This window comes from Pleurodeles waltl, chromosome 7 (assembly GCF_031143425.1).
Source record: "Pleurodeles waltl isolate 20211129_DDA chromosome 7, aPleWal1.hap1.20221129, whole genome shotgun sequence".
NCBI lineage: Eukaryota > Metazoa > Chordata > Amphibia > Caudata > Salamandridae > Pleurodeles > Pleurodeles waltl.
Genome location: NC_090446.1, coordinates 578,176,920 through 578,203,672, shown reverse-complemented (window position 1 = coordinate 578,203,672; position 26,753 = coordinate 578,176,920). Strand labels below are relative to the sequence as shown.

General features: G+C 47.3%; 1 protein-coding gene across 1 annotated transcript in view; it reads left to right on the top strand.

Annotated features, from left to right (window-relative positions):
- Window positions 1-26,753, top strand: part of SRCAP (Snf2 related CREBBP activator protein) — a 1,275,580-nt gene that overhangs the window by 831,660 nt on the left and 417,167 nt on the right. The window contains exons 21-22 of the mRNA XM_069201690.1: window positions 3,694-3,954; window positions 16,051-16,227. Of these exons, the coding sequence (XP_069057791.1) occupies window positions 3,694-3,954; window positions 16,051-16,227 (438 nt within the window). The remainder of the gene's footprint in view (window positions 1-3,693; window positions 3,955-16,050; window positions 16,228-26,753) is intronic.

Genomic DNA, 26,753 nt, shown 5'->3' with positions numbered 1-26,753 from the left:
AAGGCAGCAAATACATGTGTTCCCGTACCTAGACGATTGGTTAATCAAAACCAACACGCTAAAACGGTGTTCACAACACACAAAGTATGTCATAGAAACCCTCCACAAACTAGGTTTCTCAATCAACTACACAAAGTCACACCTTCTGCTTTATCAAACACAGCAATACTTGGGGGCGACAATCAACACAGCAAAAGGGATTGCCACTCCAAGCCCACAAAGGGTTCAGGCTTTTCACAATGTAATACAGGCCATGTATCCAAAACAAAAAATACAAGTCAAAATGGTGATGAAACTCCTAGGCATGATGTCCTCGTGCATAGCCATTGTCCCAAACGCAAGGTTGCACATGTGGCCCTTACAACAGTGCCTAGCATCACAATGGTCACAGGCACAGGGTCATCTTCTAGATCTGGTGTTGGTAGACCGCCAAACATACACCTCGCTTCAATGGTGGAACAGTATAAATTTAAACCAAGGGCGGCCTTTCCAAGACCCAGTGCCACAATATGTAATAACGACAGAAGCCTAAATGATAGGGTGGGGAGGACACCTCAATCAACACAGCATCCAAGGACAATGGGACACTCAGCAAAAACAGTTTCACATAAATCACTTAGAACTATTGGCAGTATTTCTAGCGCTGAAAGCATTTCAACCCATAATAAGCCACTAACACATTCTTGTCAAAACAGACAACATGACAACGATGTATTACCTAAACAAACAGGGAGGGACACACTCAACACAGTTGTGTCTCCTGGCACAGAGAATATGGCATTGGGCGATTCACAACCATATTCGCCTAATAGCACAATTTGTTCCAGGAATTCAGAATCAGTTAGCAGACAATCTCTCTCGGGATCACCAACAGATCCACAAATGGGAGATTCACCCCCAAATACGGAACACTTACTTCCAGAATTGGGGAACACCACAAATAGATCTATTTGCAACAAAAGAAAACGCAAAATGCCGAAACTTTGCATCCAGGTACCCACAAGATCAGTCTCAGGGCAATGCGTTATGGATGAGTTGGTCAGGGATATTTGCTTACGCTTTTCCCCCCCTCTCCCACTCCTTCCATATCTGGTAAACAAGTTGAGTCAAAACAAACTCAGACTCATACTAATAGCGCCAACATGGGCAAGACAACCTTGGTACACAACACTACTAGACCTCTCAGTAGTGCCTCATGTCAAACTACCAAACAGAACAGATCTGTTATCGCAACACAAACAACAGATCAGACATCCAAATCCAGCATCGCTGAATCTAGCAATTTGGCTCCTTCAGTCCTAGAGTTCGGACACTTAGACCTTACACAGGAATGTATGGAGGTCATAAAACAAGCTAGGAAACCTACCACTAGACATTGCTATGCAAATAAGTGGAAAAGATTTGTTTATTACTGCCATAATAATCAAATTCAACCCTTACACGCATCTGCCAAAGACATCGTAACATACTTACTACATTTGCAAAAGTCAAAGCTAGCTTTTTCTTCCATTAAGATACATCTTACAGCAATTTCAGCTTACCTGCAAATTACGCACTCAACTTCTCTATTTAGGATACCAGTCATAAAAGCATTTATGGAAGGCCTAAAGAGAATTATACCACCAAGAACACCACCAGTTCCTTCATGGAACCTCAACATTGTCTTAACACGACTCATGGGTCCACCTTTTGAGCCCATGCACTCTTGTGAAATGCAATACTTAACATGGAAAGTTGCATTTTTAATTGCCATCACATCTTTAAGAAGAGTAAGTGAGATTCAAGCATTTACCATACAAGAACCATTTATTCAAATACACAAGCATGAAGTAGTTCTACAGACAAATCCAAAATTTTTACCAAAAGTCATATCGCCGTTTCACTTAAATCAAACAGTAGAATTACCAATGTTCTTCCCACAGCCAGATTCTGTAGCTGAAAGAGCACTGCATACATTAGACATCAAAAGAGCATTAATGTACTACATTGACAGAACAAAACTAATTCGAAAAACAAAACAATTATTTATTGCTTTCCAAAAACCTCATACAGGAAATCCAATTTCTAAACAAGGCATTGCTAGATGGATAGTTAAGTGCATTCAAACTTTTTATCTTAAAGCAAAAAGAGAACTGCCTATTACACCAAAGGAACACTCAACTAGAAAGAAAGGTGCTACCATGGCCTTTCTGGGAAATATTCCAATGACCGAAATATGTAAGGCAGCTACATGGTCTACGCCTCATACATTTACCAAACACTACTGTGTAGATGTGCTAACGGCACAACAAGCCACAGTAGGTCAAGCAGTACTAAGAACATTGTTTCAAGCAACTTCAACTCCTACAGGCTGAACCACCGCTTTTGGGGTGGTAACTGCTTACTAGTCTATGCACAGCATGTGTATCTGCAGCTACACATGCCATCAAACGGAAAATGTCACTTACCCAGTGTACATCTGTTCGTGGCATTAGTCGCTGCAGATTCACATGCGCCCACCCGCCTCCCCGGGAGCCTGTAGCCGTTTAGAAGCTGATCTTGAACATTTGTAAATATATTACTTTAAACTACATTATGTACATACGTATTCACTCCATTGCATGGGCACTATTACTAGCATACACAACTCCTACCTCACCCTCTGCGGGAAAACAATCTAAGATGGAGTCGACGCCCATGCGCAATGGAGCCGAAATAGGAGGAGTCTCTCGATCTCGTGACTCGAAAAGACTTCTTTGAAGAAAAACAACTTGTAACACTCCGAGCCCAACACTAGATGGCGGACTTATGCAAAGCATGTGCATCTGCAGCACTACATGCCACAAACAGATGTCTACTGGATAAGTAACAATTTCCATATCAAGTACATGGTCCTTCTATTTCTCATGCTTTTGGGAGCTATTTTTGTTTTGGGTCTTCCCTGTATTTCTCCCCTGTCCATTTGCTCCCTCCCTCCGTTTATCGTGTTTACTTCTTCCACTCCCACCGATTTTCCACGTCACCCCACCCTCTGTTGTCTTGCTGCCCCCCGCAACCCCACAGCCTAAAAAAAAAGACACAGCCAGCTGCACCATTACGATTTATTTTTTTGAAAACCTTTTCTCCACCCGCCCATTCATCATTCCACTGTCCTTGTTTCTTCTTCCCCCACCCACCTCTGTTTCTTCTCTTCCCACCCTCCTTGTCCCTGAAGTTTCACGTTTGCTTACAGTCCTTCTGCCCCCCTTTGATACCTAAACTACATTCCACTTTTTTGCAGGTGCTTGTTGTCATTGCTTTCTACATCCCTCCTCTTTCCATGTTGTGTTGGTTTCCCCCATCCCTCCAAACCCCCTCCTGCATTCTTAGTTTCCCTGTTCTTCCACTATCTCTCATGTTGTGTTGCTTGTCCCATCGCTCCTGCAATAAAAAAACGGGCTATGACGTGGCCTGGCCCGGCCACGTCATATCACGTTTTTCTGGACTTTCAGCTGAACAGCATAGCTAAAAGACATTGACAAAGCCTATAGCGCTCACATAGACTGGATCTATTGGCTTTGCTAAAAAAATAAATATTGAGATGGTATTCTTTGCAAATCGTAAGTTTATAATTTATCAAAAAATATTTATTGGAGTGCTTTACTTGTTTTTCTGGGGTAATCAAAGAAGGGGCTTAGCATTTTAGACTAATCAGTTGCTCTTTTTATCCTTCAGTTTTGCCCACAAATCAGATTCCTCCCAATACTCCAAGTCCACCTGTCTCCACAGCAAGTACCACCTCTGAGATGAGAGCAAGTCCTCAACTGCCAGCATCTGTAATGATGCCAGCAAGCACATTGACCCCAGTCCCCACAGGTGGCATAGTAAAACCCTTGATGGCTCAGACGACATCACTGCCAGGTTACTCTTTTCCAGCAGCAGGCCAAGTTCAGCAGAGACTCCTCTTGTCTCCAGACATGCAAGCTAGATTACCATGTAAGTGAACTTATTTTTTTACCTGACTAGAAGCAAGTAATATTGGGGAATACATTGCACCCTTTGATTCATAGCAGGGTAACGTTTTTGACTGTTTTTAACCAAATGGTAGTATGCTAATGAATACTTAATCACATAATTAAGTTCAGTGGCGCTATCCTGCCCTTCGTTTGTTAGAAAGCTCTATCGTGTATTTTATTGTTGAAACAAATGTCCCTCTGCATGGTTTGGTGAAGCTGTACTACCTTTCCATTGTGTATTTCTAAACATCCGTGTATTTCTGCACCCTGGTTCCTCCCACACCAGCCCCCTTTTTTTCAAAGTTAGGTCTGTTCTTCCTATACATTGAATATCTGTACAGGGTCACCCTAAAAGAAGCTACTGCCCTAACAGACTGGGTTTCTGATAGCGTGGCAATGCGTATTCTCATTTAAGAGCTCGCTTAGGGGCCATGTCTAGCACTGCCACTGTGAATGTCTGCGTTTTCGTAGGTGCAGGTTGGGAATTTCTCGGACTTCATTGCAAACCCAGGTTGTGAAAGTGAGTGACACTGTACTGTAAGTGTTCCAATACCAGTCCAGCAGACACTAGCTTCACTCTCTAGTCCTCCCAAGCATGGGAGTACATGGACTTTAATTTCCTCAGTGAAGCCGCAGCCTTTGCCATCAGCTTGGTGAATTTAATTCCCACAAATTGGTGTTGCCTGTCTACCATTTCTACCTATTAACAATCTGTTCTTTCTAATAGACTTAGGTGTTGCAACCTGGCCAGTCGAGTTCTGAGCCCCAACGACAATTCAGTGTTGTTCTTATCAATATGCTTTTAGGTACTTGTGCTGCATCCTGCTCAGGCCCAACTGTGAATCACCATTTTGCTAAGTTCATCGCCTTGCTCCTAATAATACCTCACTCCTGAGAGCCTAGCAGCCTTTTTCACACAGCACCTCACTCCTGAAAGCCTAGTGGTGTGGGCTTTGCAAAGCAAAGTAAACCTGAATTTGTTCCTCTCTGTCCCCTGACCGGGAACCAGAAGATAGAAACATTTGGTGAGCAGGTTTTTTCCTGTACAAGTTTGGCCCTTGACTCAGTGAATGCCAGCTAACTCTTAGTCTGCTAACTCAGTGGCCCAAGTATTGACCTTGGTGCTGGAGGAAGCCTGAGGCATACTTTCCCAGGGTATGCTGGATGGTTGTGATGGAGCCAAATTCCCCATCCACTGTAGGATGGATACCACAGATTCCCTCTGCAGGAATATTGACATCAGTGTTGTCATTTGCAGGCACACCTGGATGCAGTCCACTGTTTTTTCTGTGGCATTCCAGACAAGCCTTATGGTCATGTTATTTGATAGCTGCCGACTTTCTGGAGATAAAACAGAATCAGCTCTGGAGTGCTTCAAATATAACAGGGCCACAGCACGCTTACTTGGCCTCTCTTCTCCTACCCACTAGATGCTTCATCACTTGGCTATTTTAGATGGTTTTAGTACTGCCATTAACTCCAGCCAGTACATCACTAATTTCAGCATTTGTATGGCTGCAGGACAGGGTAACAGGACAGCTCGGATAGCCCAGACTTCTGATTCCCCCCCACCCCCCCAACACACACACACGGCCACCGCACCTCCTAAACCTCTCTAGAGTGCCCACCCTGTTGTAGCCTGGAATTTATATTTAATATCAGGATGGCAGACAGTACTTTGGGCAGGTGGGCATGCACATTGTCCAGTCGTGTTTCACCTTACCATTTGTCATCCCAGCAGACATCTTCCACCCTCCTCAGATCTAGTGACAGAGGGCCATCTGCCTGTTACAGCAGGAAGTGCAGGCTCCTTTGAACAAAGGAGCCATTTAGAAGGTTCAGATGCCAGAAGTTGTTTGTGGCCTTTTTCCTGCTACTCTGTGGTCCTGATAAAGGATGAGGGTTTCTCTGTACCATTTAAGTTATTCACCCTCTCAATGCCTTTCTGTGGAAAGACCAGTTCAAAATGCTTACCTTTTCCCAGATTGTCTGCCCGGGAGAAATCTATAGTAGTGCCGGACCTGCAGGATGCTTTTTTCCACAATTCAACCTGCAGGCCCACAGGCATTAACTGCAACTTTACTGTAGGTCACAAGCGTTTTCAGTTACTGTGTTCCCTTTTGCCTTACCAGTGCACCTCAGGTGTTAACAAGAAAGATGTCTGTGTTTACAGCTCATCTTTTTTTAGGTCAAGGATCCAGTCTTCCCCTATCTCAAGGACTAGCTATTTTCAAGTGAATTCGTTCCAGGCAGTCGTCACCCACCTGCAGAGTTCAGCAAACATTCTGACATCCTTGGGGTTCACTATAAGTGGGCTGAAGTTGCACCTGACTCCTGTGCAGATGCTCTCCTTCATTGGAGCTGTTCTGGACACTGTGCATTTTAGTGCCGGCCTCTGGAAAAGAGTCCAGAACTTCGGGCTATGATCCCGATGTTTAAACCTATGTCTGAGGCTGCTGAGACTGATGTCCTTCTGAATCCTGCTGCAGAAGCGCACAAGACGGCATAGGTGGGGTCTGCAGTGGGATCAGAAGTCTGTGGGCACAGCAGCAGGGAGACCTCTTCAGTCAAGTCCAGACTTTGGAGGAGACTGCAAAAGATCTGCCAGGTGGCTGCAGGACTGTGATTTGGTCAACTGCAGACCTCTCTTCCTACCACATCCAGAGCTGACAGTTGTAACTGCCTGCTTCTGGGTTGAAGTGACCACCTGGCAGAGATAAATATCAGAGGTCTTTCCTCTCCATAGGAGGCTCTCTTCCACATCAGCCTGCTGGAGCTCCAAGCCATCTGCTTGGCGTTAAAAGCTTTCCTTCCATCAAGGGGAATTTGGTGCAGGTGCTCACAGAAAAATCCACCCCTATGTGATACTGCAACAAGCAGAGCTAGGTGGGGTTGTCTAACTTTGCCAGGAGGCACTGCGCCTCTTTACATTTCAGGAACGCCAGGAGATTTTCCTGGTGGTTTGCTACCTAATGGTATCTTTTAACATCGGGGCCAATGCTTTGTGGATCATGAATGGTAACCACATCTAGAGGTGATGCTAAGATTCTTCCATGATTAGGGAGAGCCTTGGCTTCATCTTTTCACTTCAGTTGAGAACCCACAATGTCAGCACTTTTGAGTGTTGAAGATTGCAAGGCGGCTCTGGCTTGGTGAGTCTTTCTGTATGGAGTGAAACTTGGGAATCCTATTTGCTTTTCCACTGACACCTCTCCTGCCCTGGGTTCTGAAGAAGATTAGGACTGACCTGGCCAAGTCATTCTAATGGCTCCGAGTTTGGCACTTAAAGTGTGGTATCCACAATTCCTGGGCATGAGCAATTGTCCTCTGTTTAAGCTTGCCCATTCAAGATCTGCTGTGGCAGCAGCAGGGCAGGGTCTTGTGTCTGAACCTGTGCATGGTCAATATAGGATGCTGGCCTGGTGTGTGGTTGGTACATAAGGTACTTACACCTCATACCAGGTATCCCCGAGTAGTGTAGGAAGGGTCTAGAAGCTATGCTCTCTAGAGGTATCTGTGGATGAGCAGCCAATGCTTATCTAGGAAACATGCAAAGCTCATGCCATACCACTGTAGTCACACAGCACTTACACACACGAAAGAAAACACTCACTTGCACAAAAGTACAAGTTACTTTTGGTAACAATATGTTCGGTGGCATGTGTAGCTGCAGATACGCATGCTGTGCATTATCCTGCCATCTAGTGTTGGGCTCGGAGTGTTAAAAGTTGTTTTTCTTCGAAGAAGTCTTTTTGAGTCACAGGACCGAGGGACTCCTCCCTTTCGGCTCCATTGCGCATGGGCGTTGACTCCATCTTAGATTGTTTTCTTTCCGCCATCGGGTTCGGACGTGTTCCTCTTCGCTCAGTATTTCGAATCGGGAAAGTTAGCTAAATATCGAAAAATCTACGGTATTGTTCTCGTTCGGTAACGGGGTTAGTGTTATTGTATCGGCACTGACAGCAGGAGCGCTCCGGCGGCCATTCAGGGCTTCCATTCCATCCAGGGGACCGACTCGGATGATTCCGAAAGTGAGCGACCCTCGACGTTGCAGCAAACAGTGAGTAGAACTGCCCCGTCCAAAACTCAAACAAAGATCGTTAAGGCCAAGGGGACGCCACCGCCAGCAGGCCATGGCTTAACCCATCGAAAAGAAGGTGACCAAACATCGGCACCGAAAAAGGCCAGAGATTTGCCGAAGGCTTCTGACTCCGGTCGAGATTCCGGCACCGAACGATCTCAACACCGAGAGTTCGGCTCACCCAAAGTGAGAAAAATATCGTCTGAACCGAAAAATACATTTTCTGAAACATCGGTACCGAAAAAAGCGGCTTGGGAGCCGAAAAGAAGCTCTTACACAGAAGAACAAGGACTTTCCAGCCAAATGCATGAGACACAGGTTTGAGCAGGAAATAAGTATGGATGAACCAGACCATACGCAAAGGAGGTTGCATATCCAGAAAGAGACTGGGAAAATACAAACTCTTCCGCCAATTAAGAACAAAATAAAACTGGCATTTCAGGAGACAGAAATGCAGCCGAAGGCGAAGGTGGCCAGAGAAAAATCCCCACCACCAAGGTTTTCACCACAACCTTCCCCACTACACTCACCACAACTGTCTCTAGTGGGAACACCTCCAATGCAGTCACCTACGCATACATAGATGACACAGGATGATCCTGATGCATGGGACTTATATGATGCACCAGTATCAGATAACAGTCCGGATTGTTACCCAACAAAGCCGTCACCTCCAGAGGACAGTACTGCATATACGCAGGTACTATCCAGGGAAGCTACGTTCCACAACGTAGCAATGCATTCTGAGCCTGTTGAGGATGATTTCCTGTTCAACACCTTGGCATCCACCCACGCTTCCTGCCAGAGTCTGCCAATGCTCCCGGGTATGCTCAAACATGCAAAACAAGTATTCCAGGAGCCAGATAAAGGAAGGGCCATCACGCCTAGGGTGGAGAAGTACAAGCCTCCCACAACGGATCCTGTGTTTATAACACAACAACTTACACCGGACTCGGTGGTTGTAGGAGCAGCAAGAAAAAGGACAAACTCTCAATCATCAGGAGACGCTCCACCGCCTGACAAAGAGAGTAGAAAGTTTGACGCAGCGGGCAAACGAGTGGCAGCACAGGCAGCCAATCAGTGGCGGATCGCTAATTCGCAAGCCCTACTTGCTCGCTACGATAGGGCACACTGGAACGAGATGCAACACATTATACAACACTTGCCTAAAGAACACCAGAAACGTGCCCAGCAGGTTGTGGAAGAAGGACAGGCAATATCCAACAACCAAATAAGGTCTGCACTAGACTCGGCAGACACGGCAGCACGAACGGTCAACACTGCGGTAACCATTTGCAGGCATGGATGGTTAAGAAACTCAGGATTCAAGCCAGAGATCCAACAAGCGGTGTTGAACATGCCTTTTAACCAAGAACAATTGTTTGGGCCGGAAGTGGACACAGCAATTGAAAAGTTAAAGAAAGACACGGACACGGCCAAAGCCATGGGCGCGCTCTACTCCCCACAAGGCGGAGGCACATTTAGAAAGCCACAATTCAGAGGGGGGTTTCGGATGCAAACACCAGAGCCTTCCACCTATCAAACCAGACCCACCTATCAGGCACAATACCAGAGGGGAGGGTTTCGTGGCTCATATAGAGGAGGACAATTCCCAAGAGGAAGGGGAAAGTTCCAGACACCTAAAACAAGCCAAACTAAAAAGTGACTCCAATGTCACAAAACCCCAACACTTATCACCAGTGGGGGGGAGACTTACCGCATACTATCAGAACTGGACACACATTACCATGGACGCATGGGTCCTAGCCATAATCCAACATGGTTATTGCATAGAATTCAAAAATGTCCTGCCAGATGTGCCTCCAAGGGCACACAATCTTTCCAAACAACACTTAGACCTATTACAAATAGAGGTCCAAGCACTACTACAAAAACAAGCAATAGAGCTAATACCCAACCATCAGAAAGGAACAGGCGTCTACTCACTATATTTCCTAATTCCAAAGAAGGACAAAACGTTAAGGCCTACCTTAGTTCTCAGAACACTGAATCTCTTCATCAAGTCAGACCACTTCCATATGGTAACACTTCAAGACGTGGTTCCCTTACTAAAAAAGGAGGACTACATGTCAACATTGGATCTCAAGGATGCGTACTTTCACATACCCATCCATCCTTCTCACAGAAAATACTTAAGGTTTGGAATACACGGCATACACTATCAATTCAAAGTGTTACCGTTCGGGGATAACAGCCCCAACGGTATTCACAAAATGCCTAGCAGTAGTAGCCGCTCACATAAGGAGACAGCACATGCACGTATTCCCATACTTAGACGACTGGCTAATAAAAACCAACACTCAACAACAGTGTCTTCTTCGCACACAATACGTTATAGAAACTCTACACACACTAGGGTTCTCTATAAATTACCATAAATCACATCTGCAACCATCCCAAATACAACAATACTTGGGATCAATACTCAACACACAAAAAGCAATTGCCACTCCAGGTCCACAAAGGGTCCAAGCGTTCCAAAATATAACATCAAGCATACAGTCAAACCAACACTACCCAGTAAGGTTTGTAATGAAACTTCTAGGCATGATGTCTTCATGCATAGCCATTGCCCCAAACGCAAGATTACACATGCGGCCCTTACAACAGTCCCTAGCAAAACAATGGACACAAGCACATGGTCAACTTCAAGATCTAGTGTTGATAGACCGCCAAACACACTTCTCGCTTCAATGGTGGAACCCTATAACTTTAAACCAAGGGCGTCCATTCCAAGACCCAGTGCCTCAAGCTGTGATCACAACAGATGCTTCCATGATGGGGTGGGGAGCACACCTCAACAAGCACAGCATACAGGGTCAATGGGACAATCAACAAAAACTTCACATAAATCATTTGGAACTGCTAGCAGTGTTTCTAGCACTAAAAGCATTTCAACCACTGGTAGCCCACAAACACATTCTTGTCAAAACCAACAACATGACAACAATGTATTATCTCAACAAACAAGGGGGGACATACTCGTCACAACTGTCTTAGCACAACAAATTTGGCATTGGGCAATTCACAATCACATTTGCCTGATAGCACAATACATACCAGGCATTCAGAACCAGTTAGCTGACAATCTCAGTCGAGATCACCAGAAAACTCACGAATGGGAAATCCATCCCCAGATCCTACAGGATCACTTCCTCCGCTGGGGAACACCAAACATAGAACTATTCGCAACAAAAGAAAACGCAAAATGCCAAATCTTCGCGTCCAGGTATCCACACCCTCAGTCCAAGGGCAATGCACTGTGGATCAGTTGGTCAGGGATATTTGCTTACGCTTTTCCCCCTCTCCCACTCATTCCTTATCTGGTCAACAAACTAAGTCAAAACAAACTCAAACTAATACTCATAGCACCAACCTGGGCTCGCCAACCGTGGTACACCACACTGTTGGACTTATCAGTAGTACCTCACATCAAATTACCAAACATACCAGATCTGTTAACACAACACAAACAACAGATCAGACACCCTAATCCAGCATCGCTCAATCTAGCAATCTGGCTCCTGAAGTCTTAGAATTCGGACATTTAAACCTTACACAAGAGTGTATGGAGGTCATTAAACAAGCTAGAAAACCTACGACAAGACATTGTTACGCAAACAGATGGAAAAGATTTGTTTACTACTGCCACACTAATCAGATTTAACCACTACATGCCTCCACAAAGAACATTGTAAGCTACTTATTACACTTACAAAAATCTAATCTAGCATTCTCTTCCATTAAAATACATCTCACTGCAATATCTGCCTATCTGAAGATTACACATACAACATCCCTTTTTAGAATCCCAGTCATCAAAGCATTTATGGAGGGACTAAAAAGAATCATACCCCTAAGGACACCACCAGTACCTTCGTGGAACCTTAGGACCACCATTCAAACCCATGCACTCTTGTGAGATGCAATACTTAACTTGTAAAGTTGCCTTCCTAATAGCTATCACATCACTTAGAGGAGTAAGTGAGATACAAGCATTTACTATTCAAGAACCCTTTATACAAATACATAAACATAAAGTTTTTCTCCATACAAATCCCAAATTCCTACCAAAGGTCATATCACCATTCCACCTAAACCAAACAATGGAACTCCCAGTCTTCTTTCCGCAACCAGACTCAGTAGCCGAAAGAGCCTTACATACATTAGACATAAAGAGAGCAATAATATATTACATTGACAGAACAAAACAATTTTGTAAAACAAAACAATTGTTTGTAGCCTTCCAAAAACCTCATGCAGGTAATCCTATATCCAAACAAGGCATCACCAGATGGATAGTTAAATGTATTCAAACTTGCTATATTAAAGCAAAAAGAGATATACCTATTACACCAAGAGCACATACGAGTAGGAAGAAAGGCGCCACAATGGCTTTTCTTGGGAATAGACCTATGACGGAAATTTGTAAGGCAGCCACCTGGTCTACGCCTCATACACTCACTAAGCATTACTGTGTAGATGTGTTAGCAACGCAACAAGCCACAGTAGGACAGGCCGTATTAACATTATTTCAGACAACTTCAACTCCTACAGGCTAAGCGACCACGTTTTGGGGAGATTACTGTTTATTAGTCTATGCACAGCATGTGTATCTGCAGCTACACATGCCACCGAAAGGAAAATGTCACTTACCCAGTGTACATCTGTTTGTGGCATGAGACGCTGCAGATTCACATGCGCCTTCCCACCTCCCCGGGAGCCTGTAGCCATTATTAGTTGAATGAAAATTGTAAATTTGTAAATAAATATTATTTTAATACACATTATGTCCATACATACCTACTCCATTGCATGGGCACCTCTAGTATACTCAACTCCTACCTCACCTTCTGCGGGGAAAACAATCTAAGATGGAGTCGACGCCCATGCGCAATGGAGCCGAAAGGGAGGAGTCCCTCGGTCTCGTGACTCAAAGACTTCTTCGAAGAAAAATAACTTGTAACACTCCGAGCCCAACACTAGATGGCAGGATAATGCACAGCCTGTGAATCTGCAGCGTCTCATGCCACAAACAGATGTACACTGGGTAAGTGACATTTTCCATCTGGTAGAGACATATTCTAGTTGCTGCTTCCTTACCTTGGAATTTTCCCAGGTGTCAGACTATGTGGAGATTTTCTCTTCGAGCGGTATACCTTCGCACCATTGGGTGGCATCGGTCGACTCCGCGGGTATTGTGGTCATGTCATGGTCGTATATAGGCGCCACCCCGGCGCACTGACGTCAATTTCTTTTCACGACTTTCCACACCAGTAGCGCGGAGCCATGAAAAAATCTGAGAATGGTGCGCCAAAACTAGGGCCCTTGGAGGAAAGTATCCTTTCTCTAGAAATCAGTTCATAGTGCAGGGAGGATGAGTGTTACAAAAAGGGGCTAAGTAACACAGTAAATAAATACACTAGTTGCAGAAATAGGCATGGAAAGTGATAGAAAACAGTGCAAATGCAGTTAGACAGTAGAGACCCTAGGGGGAGCACAAACTATATACAAAAAAATAGGACCCCCCACCTATGTAAGTGGAATGTATAGAGGGGAGCTGGGGGTACTAGGAAACCCCAAAGGTAAGCACCACAGTGCCCCTTATCAACCAGGAAGTAAGGAGTAAGTTAGTGGATTTTCCCCAGACCACCCAAAAGAAAAGAAGAAAATGCAACACCCAGACAAGACTGCAAGAAATCAAGTAGTGTCTTCCTGAAGAGGAATACCTGTTGAAGAACGGGACCAAGTCCAGGAGTCGAAAGTGATGTGAAAGTCAGCACTACAGCCCTCTAGTTGTCGAAGAGTTCCTGAGAGGTGCAGACGATGTCATAAGCTGGAAGATGTGGTGTCGGGTTTGGTGCAGGAATTCCACCAACAAGTCTTGTCAAATACAAATGTTGTGGTTGTCGGAAAGTGGAGCAGCCGAGGACCTGCAAGGCCCAGGAGGACTCAGCCCAGAAGGGGGAGTCCGAGGGGACCCTCAGTGACACAGAGAGCCCACATGAACAGAGGCAGCACCCACAGGAGTCCCACAGGACGGGGGAGACACAGGATTCGCAGAAGAGCCCATGCAGCACAACTGGAGAAGGGTCCCACGCCACAAGAGAAACACAAGAGGGCTGTGCGTTGCAGGAAGCAGTGCTGGGAGCTGACGGTGCATGTAGTCTTAGGATACTTTGGAGGAGATGCAAACAAGCCTTGACAGCTGAAAGGGATGCGGTACATGGTGTACTGTCCTGCGTGGGAAGGTAAGGGTGCTTACCTCCACCAAAGCTGAACCGCTGGCAGAGAGGACCCAGAGTACTACTCTGGACCACCGCCCGTGATGTAGGATCTATGCAGCTCAGGATGAGAGGAGATCCATGCAGCCAGTCGTCTTTTTAGTAGGTCCTGCGGATGCAGGGGAGCTACTCCTTCACTCCAAGGGAGATTCCTTCTTGCTCCTTGGTGCAGACCGAAGACTTGTCTCCCTCAGAGGATGCACAGCCGAGGAAATGTTGCAAGTTCTGGAAGGAGCCGGAGAAACAATGTTGCAGAGCAGAGTCGTTACTGTAGCGCTGGGTTGTAGGTTCCTGTGGAGTACACTTGCGGTTCCAGTGGCCATAGGTCGGAGTAAACGATGCAGAGGAGTCCTGCTGGAGTCCTGTACATCGAATTTGAGGACCCACCCAAGAGCGAGATACTAAATAGCCCAGGAAGGATGATTGGTCACCTATCAAAGTGACCACCTATCAGGACGGAGCTGTGACGTCACCTGCCTGGCCTGGCCACTCATATGTTCCTAGAGGCCTCTGTGCACCTTTGTTTCAAGATGGCAGAATCAAGTGGCCACCTATAGGAGCTCTGGGCAACCCCCCCACCCATCCCCCAGGTTGGTGAAGGACAGGGAAGTGGTCACTCCCCTTTCCATTGTCTGGTTTTGCGCCAGAGCAGGGACTGGAAGTCCTTGAGCCGGTGCAGACTGGTTTATGCAAGGAGGGCACCAAATGTGCCCTTCGAAGCATACCAGTGGCTTGGGGAGGCTACCTCTCCCAAACCATGTAACACCTGTTTCCAAAGGGAGAGGATGTTACCTCGCTTTCCTACAGGAAATACTTTGTTCTGCCTTCCTGTGCCTGAGCTGGTCAAGCAGCAAGATAGTACAAACATGTCTGAGGGGTGGCAGCAGCGCGGGCTGCCTGGAAATCCCCAGAAGGCTAGTAGGAGCAATGCTGTGGGTCCTTTAAGAAGCCTCCAGAGTGCATGGAATCCTTCAACCAATACTGGCAAGAGTATTTCGGTATGATTCGAACATGTTTGATAACAAACATGCCCATTTTCGGAGTTACAAATATGTAGCTGGACACAGTCCAGTACACGGGTAAAATGGCTTCCCCATACTCACGAAGTCCAGTGAAATGAAGCTGGAGTTTGTAGGGGCATGTCTGCTCATGCAGGGGTCCCCTCATATACAGGTATAGGCACCCTGCCCTCTGGGCTAGGAGGGTCTACCATATGAGTGACTTACAATGACCTGGTGCCTTGGCCTGTAGTAAAAGGGTGCATGCAGGTTTTCACACAGGATGCAGTGGTAGGCCTTCAGGCACATTTTGCATGGGCTTTTATGGGTGGCACAATACATGCTGCAGCCCATGAGGATCTCTTGGTGGCCCAATTCCCCGGGTACCTATGTACCATATATTAGGAATTTAAATGGGGGTACCAGTTTGCCAATTGTGGGCTGTGCAAAGTCCTAAGCAAACAAATTTAGAGATAGAGAACACAATCACTGGGGTCCTAGTTAGCAGGATCCCAGTGAAACCAGTCAAGACACTGACAGCAGGCATAAAGTGGGGATAACTGTGCTAAAAAGAGGGTACTTTCCTACAGTGGTTACTGTTGATTTCCTGTTGTTTTTGATATTGCACTAGCTGGCATATTTTTAGTGATTGTCATTTAATAATTGGTACTTTGTTTGCCTCCTCTTTACAGCTGGTGAAGTTATCAGCATTGCACAGCTCGCTTCTCTTGCAAATCGACCAGTTCAGAACATGCCCGGCACTAAACCCATCACCTTCCAGCTTCACGGCAATAGGTTAACTCTGTCTGGGCCACATCTTCGCCAGGTTACAATGGGGCAGCCAGTGGGACAGCCTCGCCAACTTCAAGGTAGGTGTCCGGTTTCCAGGCATCTGTCGGTGGTCAGTGTATGCAAACACCTCTACTATTCATAATATGTTTTCCCAAGTTATGTTCTTTTTGATGACAAGGGTTTGAAGAGTTAGTTCCGAAAGAAAAGTGAGATAGCTATGAAAGAAAAGGGAATGAGACACTAGTGGTGTAATATTGCTTCTGTTAACGTCTTTTTTAATTTTTTTGCTTCTAACCTTTAAATATTTCAAGGTGCAGATGAGATCTGGAAAATGTTCACAATATATCTCTACACCCTAAGGTGATGTAGACTGTTGAAGCATCAAATGTAAAGTCATAAATCCTTGGGAAAGTCTCAATAGCAATTTGTTTTTCTTTTTACTACTCTCTTATAAATGCGATCTGGAGCTTCATTCTCACACCTGATGAGAAGAGTTCTTACAAAATCAAAGTTTGTCTGTTTGCTGCAGTGGGGATAGTCTACCATGAAACGCTCAAGCTTTAAACCCTCTCAGCATTGCGATGGACAGATGATCATCACAGACCCACATCACAACTGTCAGCGGTGTCTCGATAGAAGACATGTTGCGCTATACTGATTTATATAGCGCACTAATCACTCTAGAGAGTATTGAGGCGCTTGGGTAAATATGTTGTTTTGTGGTCCCCCACGCTGCTTATGTGAAGAGCTAAGTATTCAGCTTCTTGCAGAACTCAAGAAGTGAGGAGGAGTCTCTGATGTGTAAAGGAATCTTGTTCCATGTCTTAAGTGAAAAATGAGTGAGCTCCAGTTTCGATTTTGGGGATGTTGGGAATGAGTAAGGGTGAGGAGGAGCCTAGGTGACTGGTGGTTTGGTGAACCTTAAGTGGCTGTTGAGTTATTCTGGTCCTGTGTTGTGTAGGGCTCTGTATTTGTGCATGAGAAGTTTGAATTGGCTGCACTTGTGAATGGGGAGTCAGTGAAGCTTCCTGAGGTGTGGTGTGAGATGGGTGTGGCGTGGAACGTGGAGTAGGAGTCTTGCAGCAGTGTTCTGAATGGTCTTGAGTTTGTGTAGGGGTTGTTTGGAGATTCCGGTGTAGAGGGTTGCTGTAATCCAGCCTGCTGGTGACGAGCGCTTGCGTGACAGTCCGAATGGTGTTCTAAGGCAATCATGTAAAGATTTTACACAGCATGCATAGCATGTGAAAGCAGGAGGTACACTTTCTGTTGACTTGAGCTGTCATGTTGAGCTTGTAGTCCATGATGATCCCTAGATTTCTTGCGTGGTCTGTGGGGGTAGGTGTTGGTCGTAGATCAGATGGCCACCAGCTGGAGTTCCATGTGGAGATCTAATTGCCGAAGGACAGTACTTCCGTTGCACAGCATAATACGTTGTCATGCGACCACAGTCATATGCACCCTAAGGCTGACAAGAAATTTCTGGCAAAAATGTTTGATTCGTTCTGAAGAGGGCCTTAGGAGCAGCCTTCAAATGAGGCCACAACAGAGATCAAAATGCCCCTCAAGTTTGTCCCTCCACCATATCCTCAAAGGAGAAGTTATTATACCACAAGAAAAGAAGTCTTCCACTACTCATCAAACCAACGCACATAGTAAGGGAAAGTATTTTCCTGGCACCATCCCCAGTGGTCCTCTTCTGGGTTCTTCTTAGTGCCTGTTCTCCGCAAACTTATTTTAGCATTAGGCCCATAGCCTATGACTTCTACGCATAGGCACTTTTTTATTATTTTCATTTTTTTTATCGCATTCAGCTTATAGCTCGTTGTTAAATTTTAATCAGCTGCTTCTTCCTGAGAAGATGTAGTGTTTCTCCCTGCACATTTTATCAGTCCTTCTGTGCTCATTCAAGGCTGTCATTTTCGGTACATGATATTTTAAGTAGTATTGCTGCTCGAGGAGCCATTCCTCCATTTTTAGACACATTATCAGGTTAGACCTGTTCCAAGAACACCGTAGGATTTATTATATGAACACAGTATAGGCCTAAGGTGTGGCAGAGGGCATTCCGGCCATGGCCTTCCTGCGGCGTAGACCATTACATTCACAGCTTCGCTGATCCTGGTGCTGACTCTTCAGCCACTGAGAGGATTGCCATCCAGACACCAGGCAGACCCTTGGCAGCCTCTTCAGGTATGGGGTTGTGTCCTTCCTGCAGCAAAGTACCCTCTTTTTGGCATGGTTACCACCACTTTTCACTTGGATCCTGCTAATCAGGACCACAATGATTGCGCGCTCTTCCCTCGAAATTTGGTTGCCTACGACCACAGTTAGCATACTGGTGTCGCCTTATATGTCCCTAGTATGTTACTACAGTACCCAGGGCATTGGGACATCAGGGGTCCTCTATGGGCTGCAGCATGTATCATGCCACCCATAGGAGCCCATGAAAAATGTGCTTGCAGGCCTGCCATTGCAGCCTGCATAAAAAGGTACATGCACCCTTTCACCACAGGTCATTACACCAGGTCACTTTGAGTCACCCCTGTGGTAGGCCCTCCTAGCCCAGAGGGTGGGGTGCAAGTCCCTGTGTGTGAGGGCACCACTCCAGGATCAGAGGTGCCCCTACGAATTCCAGTTTCCATTGCCTTGGATTTCGTAATAGCGGGGAAGCCAGTTTACCTGTGTACTGGACACAGGTCACACTACCTGTGTCCAGGTACATAATGGTAACTCAGAACCTGGGCATGTTTGGTATCAAATATGTCAGAATCATACCCCAATACTAATGCCAGTATTTATTGTATAATTCCATGCACTCTGTGAGCTTTTAGAGGACCTCCCATTATTGCTCCTCCCAGCCTTGTCGGGTTTTCCAGGCAGCCCACTCTGCTCCCACTCCTCATTCAAGTTTCTGCCCTAGGCAACTCTCCCTTTGAAAATAGGTGTTACATGGCTTGGGAGAGACAGACCCCCAAGCTACTGCTATGTTTTGAAGGGCACATTTGGTGCCCTTCTTGCATAAACCAGTCTGCACTGGTTCAGAGACCTCCTGTCCCTCCTCTGGCGCAAAACTGGACAATGAAAAGGGGAGTTACCACTCCCCTGTCCATCACCAACCAAGGGGTGCTGGCCAGAGCTCCTCCAGATGGCTCCTTGGTTCTGCCATCTTGAATCCAGGGAGTGCTGAGGCCTCTGGGAGCTTCTGAGTTACCAGGTCAGGTGGGTGATGTCACAGCCCCCTCCTGATAAGTGGTCACCTTGTGTAGGAAGTTGGCTCTGTATGTGCTATTTCAAAGTAAGGAATAGCATGCACAGAGTCCAAGGGTTCCCCTTAGAGGTAAAATAGTGGTAAAAAGAGATAATACTAATGCTCTATTTTGTGGTAGTGTGGTCGAGCAGTAGGCTTATCCAAGGAGTAGTGTTAAGCATTTGTTGTACATACACCTAGACAATAAATGAGGTACACACACTCAGAGACAAATCCAGCCAATAGGTTTTGTATAGAAAAATATATTTTCTTAGTTTATTTTAAGAACCACAGGTTCAAATTTAACATGTAATATCTTGTTTGAAAGGTATTGCAGGTAAGTACATTAGGAACTTTGAATCATTTCAATTGCATGTATACTTTTCAAGTTATTCACAAATAGCTATTTCAAAAGTGGACACTTAGTGCAATTTTCACAGTTCCTGGGGGAGGTAAGTTTTTGTTAGTTTTACCAGGTAAGTAAGACACTTACAGGGTTCAGTTCTTGGTCCAAGGTAGCCCACCGTTGGGGGTTCAGAGCAACCCCAAAGTTACCACACCAGCAGCTCAGGGCCGGTCAGGTGCAGAGTTCAAAGTGGTGCCCAAAACGCATAGGCTTCAATGGAGAGAAGGGGGTGCCCCGGTTCCAGTCTGCCAGCAGGTAAGTACCCGCGTCTTCGGAGGGCAGACCAGGGGGGTTTTGTAGGGCACCGGGGGGGGACACAAGCCCACACAGAAATTTCACCCTCAGCGGCGCGGGGGCGGCCGGGTGCAGTGTTAGAACAAGCGTCGGGTTCGCAATGGAAGTCAATGAGAGATCAAGGGATCTCTTCAGCGCTGCAGGCAGGCAAGGGGGGGCTTCCTCGGGGAAACCTCCACTTGGGCAAGGGAGAGGGACTCCTGGGGGTCACTTCTGCAGTGAAAGTCCGGTCCTTCAGGTCCTGGGGGCTGCGGGTGCAGGGTCTTTTCCAGGAGTCGGGACTTAGGTTTCAGAGAGTCGCGGTCAGGGGAAGCCTCGGGATTCCCTCTGCAGGCGGCGCTGTGGGGGCTCAGGGGGGACAGGTTTTGGTACTCACAGTCGTAGAGTAGTCCGGGGGTCCTCCCTGAGGTGTTGGTTCTCCACCAGCCGAGTCGGGGTCGCCGGGTGCAGTGTTGCAAGTCTCACTCCTCTTGCGGGGAGATTGCAGGGGTCTTTAAAGCTGCTCCTTTGGATAAAGTTGCAGTCTTTTTGGAGCAGGTCCGCTGTCCTCGGGAGTTTCTTGTCGTCGTCGAAGCAGGGCAGTCCTCAGAGGATTCAGAGGTCGCTGGTCCCTTTGGAAGGCGTCGCTGGAGCAGAGTTCTTTGGAAGGCAGGAGACAGGCCGGTGAGTTTCTGGAGCCAAGGCAGTTGTTGTCTTCTGGTCTTCCTCTGCAGGGGTTTTCAGCTAGGCAGTCCTTCTTCTTGTTGTTGCAGGAATCTAAATCTTTAGGTTCAGGGGAGCCCTTAAATACTCAATTTAAGGGCGTGTTTAGGTCTGGGGGGTTAGTAGCCAATGGCTACTAGCCCTGAGGGTGAGTACACCCTCTTTGTGCCTCCTCCCAAGGGGAGGGGGTCACATCCCTAATCCTATTGGGGGAATCCTCCATCTGCAAGATGGAGGATTTCTAAAAGTTAGAGTCACCTCAGCTCAGGACACCTTAGGGGCTGTCCTGACTGGCCAGTGACTCCTCCTTGTTATTCTCATTATTTTCTCCGGCCTTGCCGCCAAAAGTGGGGGCCGGGGCCGGAGGGGGCGGGCAACTCCACTAGCTGGAGTGTCCTGCGGTGCTGTGACAAAGGGGTGAGCCTTTGAGGCTCACCGCCAGGTGTTACAGCTCCTGCCTGGGGGAGGTGTTAGCATCTCCACCCAGTGCAGGCTTTGTTACTGGCCTCAGAGTGACAAAGGCACTCTCCCCATGGGGCCAGCAACATGTCTCTAGTGTGGCAGGCTGCTGGAACCAGTCAGCCTACACAGATAGTCGGTTAAGTTTCAGGGGGCACCTCTAAGGTGCCCTCTGGGGTGTATTTTGCAATAAAATGTACACTGGCATCAGTGTGCATTTATTGTGCTGAGAAGTTTGATACCAAACTTCCCAGTTTTCAGTGTAGCCATTATGGTGCTGTGGAGTTCGTGTTTGACAAACTCCCAGACCATATACTCTTATGGCTACCCTGCACTTACAATGTCTAAGGTTTTGTTTAGACACTGTAGGGGTACCAGGCTCATGCACTGGTACCCTCACCTATGGTATAGTGCACCCTGCCTTAGGGCTGTAAGGCCTGCTAGAGGGGTGACTGACCTATACTTGCATAGGCAGTGAGAGGCTGGCATGGCACCCTGAGGGGAGTGCCATGTCGACTTACTCGTTTTGTTCTCACTAGCACACACAAGCTGGCAAGCAGTGTGTCTGTGCTGAGTGAGAGGTCTCCAGGGTGGCATAAGACATGCTGCAGCCCTTAGAGACCTTCCTTGGCATCAGGGCCCTTGGTACTAGCAGTACCAGTTACAAGGGACTTATCTGGATGCCAGGGTCTGCCAATTGTGGATACAAAAGTACAGGTTAGGGAAAGAACACTGGTGCTGGGGCCTGGTTAGCAGGCCTCAGCACACTTTCAATTGTAAACATAGCATCAGCAAAGGCAAAAAGTCAGGGGGCAACCATGCCAAGGAGGCATTTCCTTACACCTTGCAAGTTGACCAGTCCCCCTTCCATAGCTATTTAGGGTTTCGCTTGGGTGGGTCTTCAGATTCAACGTGCAAGAGTTCAGCAGGACTCCTCTGCAACGTTTATTTTGACGTCTGGCCACTGGAACCACATCTGGACTTCACAGGAACCTACAGTCTGCAGCTCCAGTGACAACTTTGCTCTGCAACATTGTTTCTCTGGCTCCTTCCAGCAGCCTCAGCATTTCAACGGGTGTCCATCCTTTGAGGTTGGTAAGTCTTCAGTCTGCACCAAGTAGCATGAAGGAATCTCCCTTGGAGTGAGGGAGTCACTCACCTGCATTTACAGGCACCAACTGCAACGACAACTGTTTGCCTGGGTCCTCTCCTTCAACTCTTTTGATCCTGCATCACAGGTCGTCGTCCTGACTGGTCCCCTTGGTCCCCTCTACCAGCTATCCAACTTTAGAGGTGGTGAGTCTTTGCCTGTTATGCAGGATGGTACTCTTGTGCACCACGACTCTTGCAGCTACCAAGGCTTGTTGGCTCGTCTCCCGACTAATCTTCAGGCTCCATGTAGCCCCCGTTTCCAGCACTCTTCCCTGGAAGGCGTGGCCTCCTGTTTACTGTTCCAGCGAGATGGGACGCCTTTCCAGGTGTGCTGAGTGGGCTTCACTACGACTCCTGTGCCTGCTGCCTGTGAGTTGCCTGTGGGGGCAGCATCCACAACTTTCTGATGGATACAACTAACTGTGGATTCCTCACCTTATGAATTCTCCCATGCGCCAGCTCTGACGGAAAATCTTCTTCCCAGCTCTCCACGTCGACATCACAATTGCACAGCTCCACGCGACTCCGTCTGACGTCACTGTGCCAATAAGAGGTCCTCGCCAGCATGCTGACGTCGGTTCCCTTTTTTCCGTGCCTTCGACGCTAATGTTGAAGGTGTTCCATCTTCTTACTAATTATCCTGTTTCTGGTTACAATGTCTCCTCCTAGGAAGTCGGGATTTAAGCCATGTCGAAAGTGCGGGGGTCGCATGTCTGTTACCTACCCTCATGATGGTTGCCTTTGGTGTTTGAGCTCCGAGCATGACGTCGAGGAGTGTGTATCCTGCCATAGCATGAATCCTAAGGCTCTGAAGAAAAGGGAGGCCAAACTCTTTTTGGCCAAGGCAAAGAAGGGACATGAGTCATCACAGGTCCTCTTCTCACACTTTGTCGAACAAACACAAGAGGGACGTCGTCATGACACTCTGCGTCGCTCGGAGCCGTTCAAGATCAAGGTCTCCATCTCGGTGGTGTCGTACGACGTGGGAGGTTAGTCTGACTTTGACTGCACAACCTCGGAGCCCTCAGGCTTCTCCGGCGCCGTCGGTCTTCGAGGTAGTTGCACCTCCAGAAAGTCCTCGATTTTCACCTGCTGCACAGGATTCGGATGTCCAGCAAGCGCAGGTGCAACATGGAGACCAGCGGTATCCTGCCTTCTCGGCTCCGGGAGCGGATCCGGCGGCATTTTTAAATGCCATGTTTTCTATGTTTAATGCTATGGCACCGGCTGGTCCCACGGGTCCGTTAGCATTTTCGTTGGGCTCCCTGGCTCCTTACAAGGCGGCACAATTTATGCCCTTCTATCCGGCTGAGGGTGCCAGTTCAGCACCAATGAAGTCGCCTCGAGGTCCTGCGGTTCCGATGACGTCACCTTCTAGACCGATCTCTTCGCCCCGTCAGTCAACCCTGATGATGGAGCCTCAGGTGTCCACGGCGCCGCTGGGATCCGCGCCGGCTTTGGATCCGGATGCCGGGTTAGACGGAAGTCAGCCTTCTTCTCTTGTTCTGCACCTTGCAGTTTTGAAGCCGGTGTCATCGACATCGGCTCATTCTATGTCGACGCCAAGGTTAGAGGCCAGGCTGAGGTCACGTAGAAAGGCGTTGAGACTTTTGGAAGAGGAAGAGTACCAGCAGCAGTTTTTGGAAGAAGGGGAGATTGTGGAGCCCTTGGGAGAATATCAAAGGCTGGATTCAGCTAGTGGGCTTGACACTTCACCGGAATGGGACTTTTCTTCGCCAGGGGAGTTTACGGAGGAGGTGGCCTCTTTCCATACTGTGATTAGGAAGATGGCACATTTTTTGGATCTTCCGTTGCCTGCTGCAGAGATCAAAACAAATATTTTGACTGAGGTCCTGCACCCTTCTTCTACTTCGGCTGATCCATTGCTTCAGTTTAATGATGCTCTTGCGGAGCCTATCTTAGAGCTATGGAGGAAGTCTGTGTCGTCACCGGCTGTCAATAGGTCTGTGGCAAGAAGGTACAGAGTGGCGCCTGGTGATCCGGGGTTCTTATCAAAACATCCTACCCCAGAGAGTCTGGTTGTTCAGGCCTCTTGTTCCACACGGTCTGCACCAGGCTCCTTCCCTGTGATTCTGTCGGACAGGGAATCCAAAAGGATGGAGCAGTTGGCTAAGAAAACCTTTTCTTCTTGCAGAATGGCCAGTAAGGCAGCAAATACTACCTTTGTTCTTGGCAGATATGTCCACGCCCTGATGTATTCAGCTAGGGCTATGTTTCCTGACCTGCCGCAGGAGGTGCAGGAACAACTTCGACAACTCCTATCGGATGCTCAGGCTGCAGCAAAACCGATAATCCAGTCTGGCCTGGATTCCACAGATGCGCAGGGCAGGATAATGGGTACCTCTATATTGCTATCAGGCGGCACGCATGGTTGAGGTCCTCTGGTTCTTCCTCTGGATGTACAGACTGCTCTCCTGGACTTGCCCTTTGATGGGGAAAAACATTTTGGTGATAAAGCTGACTCTGCCCTAGATCGCTATAAAGACAGTCGGGCTACAGCAAAGTCTTTGGGTCTGCAAGCCTCCTCTGCTACCCCTTTTAGGTCCTTTCAGAGGTTTAGGGGGTTTGGGCATTGAGACGTTTACCGTGGGAGACCCCAGTCCACAGTCCAACAGTCTACCAGCCTCCCTTATAGATCCTTTAGATGGCGGGGGAGGGTTCGGACAAGAGGGGCAACCCAGCAACACCCTGCATCATCCTCTTCCTCTGGAGGACAACAAGGGAAGCAGCCCTAGTTTTCTGCCCATTTTCAACCACACTTCTCCTGTAGGGGAAGATTACGTCTTTTTCTCCACAAGTGGGAGTTAATTACATCAGACATTGTGAGGAAAGGATATGGTCTCCTTTTTCAGGAGTTTCCCCCTTCCATCCCTCCCCGTCCCTTGTTTTGTTCAGAAGACCATCTCCTGTTGTTGCAGCAGGAGGTTCAGATCCTGTTGTCAGAAGGTGCGATGGAGTTGGTTCCAGAGCAGGAAAGGGGTCACGGTTGTTATTCAAGATACTTCTTGATCCCCAAGAAGGACGGTCTTTTGAGACCAATCCTGGACCTGAGGAATTTGAATTGGTTCCTCAAACAGGAAAAATTCCTGATGCCGACTCTGTCACAGGTACTTCTGGCGCTGAACAAAGAGGATTGGATGGTGTCTGTCGACTTGCAGGATGCTTACTTTCGTATCCCTATACTCAAGTCGCACAGGAAGTATCTCCGGTTTGTGGTGGGGTTGCAACACTGCCAGTTTGCGGTCCTTCCGTTTGGTCTTAATTCAGCACCTCGAGTCTTAACGAAGGGGATGGAAGTGGTGGCAGCAAGTCTCCGAAGGAAAGGGATGTCGGTATTCCCTTACCTGGATGATTGGTTGATCAAAGCCAAGTCTCCAGAGCTTGTGTTGCGTCACTTGCTGATGACAACTCAGTTGTTATTCACTCTGGGCTTTACGATAAATGTACCCAAGTCTCACCTGCATCCCTCTCAACGCCTCCTGCTCATAGGGGCAGTACTGGATTGTAGGAAGTTGGCTCTGTATGCACTATTTCAAAGTCAGAAATAGCATGCACAGAGTCCAAGGGTTCCCCTTAGAGGTAAGATAGTGGCAAAAAGAGAATTCTAATGCTCTATTTTGTGGTAGTGTGGTCGAGCAGTAGGCTTATCAGAGGGTAGTGTTAAGCATTTGTTGTACACACACAGTCAATAAATGAGGAACACACACTCAATGACAATTCCAGGCCAATAGGTTTTTGTATAGAAAAATATATTTTCTTAGTTTATTTTAAGAGCCACAGGTTCAAGATTTACAAGTAATACTTCAAATTAAAGGTATTTCACTTAGGAACTTTAGGAACTTTGAATTAGCAAAATAGCATATACAGTTTTCACACAAATGGCATATAGCTATTTTAAAACTAGACAGTGCAATTTTCAACAGTTCCTGGGGGAGGTAAGTGTTTGTTAGTTTTGCAAGTAAGTAAACCACCTATGGGGTTCAAAGTTGGGTCCAAGGTAGCCCACCGTTGGGGGTTCAGAGCAACCCCAAAGTTACCACACCAGCAGCTCAGGGCCGGTCAGGTGCAGAGGTCAAAGTGGTGGCCAAAACACACAGGCTTCAATGGAGAAGGGGGTTCCCTGGTTCCAGTCTGTCAGCAGGTAAGTAATCGCGTCTTCGGAGGGCAGACCAGGGGGGTTTTGTAGGGCACCGGGGGGGGGCACAAGTCAGCACAAATAATACACCGTCAGAGGCACGGGGGCGGCCGGGTGCAGAGTGCAAACAGGCGTCGGGTTTACAATGGAGTTCAATGGGAGACCCAGGGGTCTCTTCAGCGAAGCA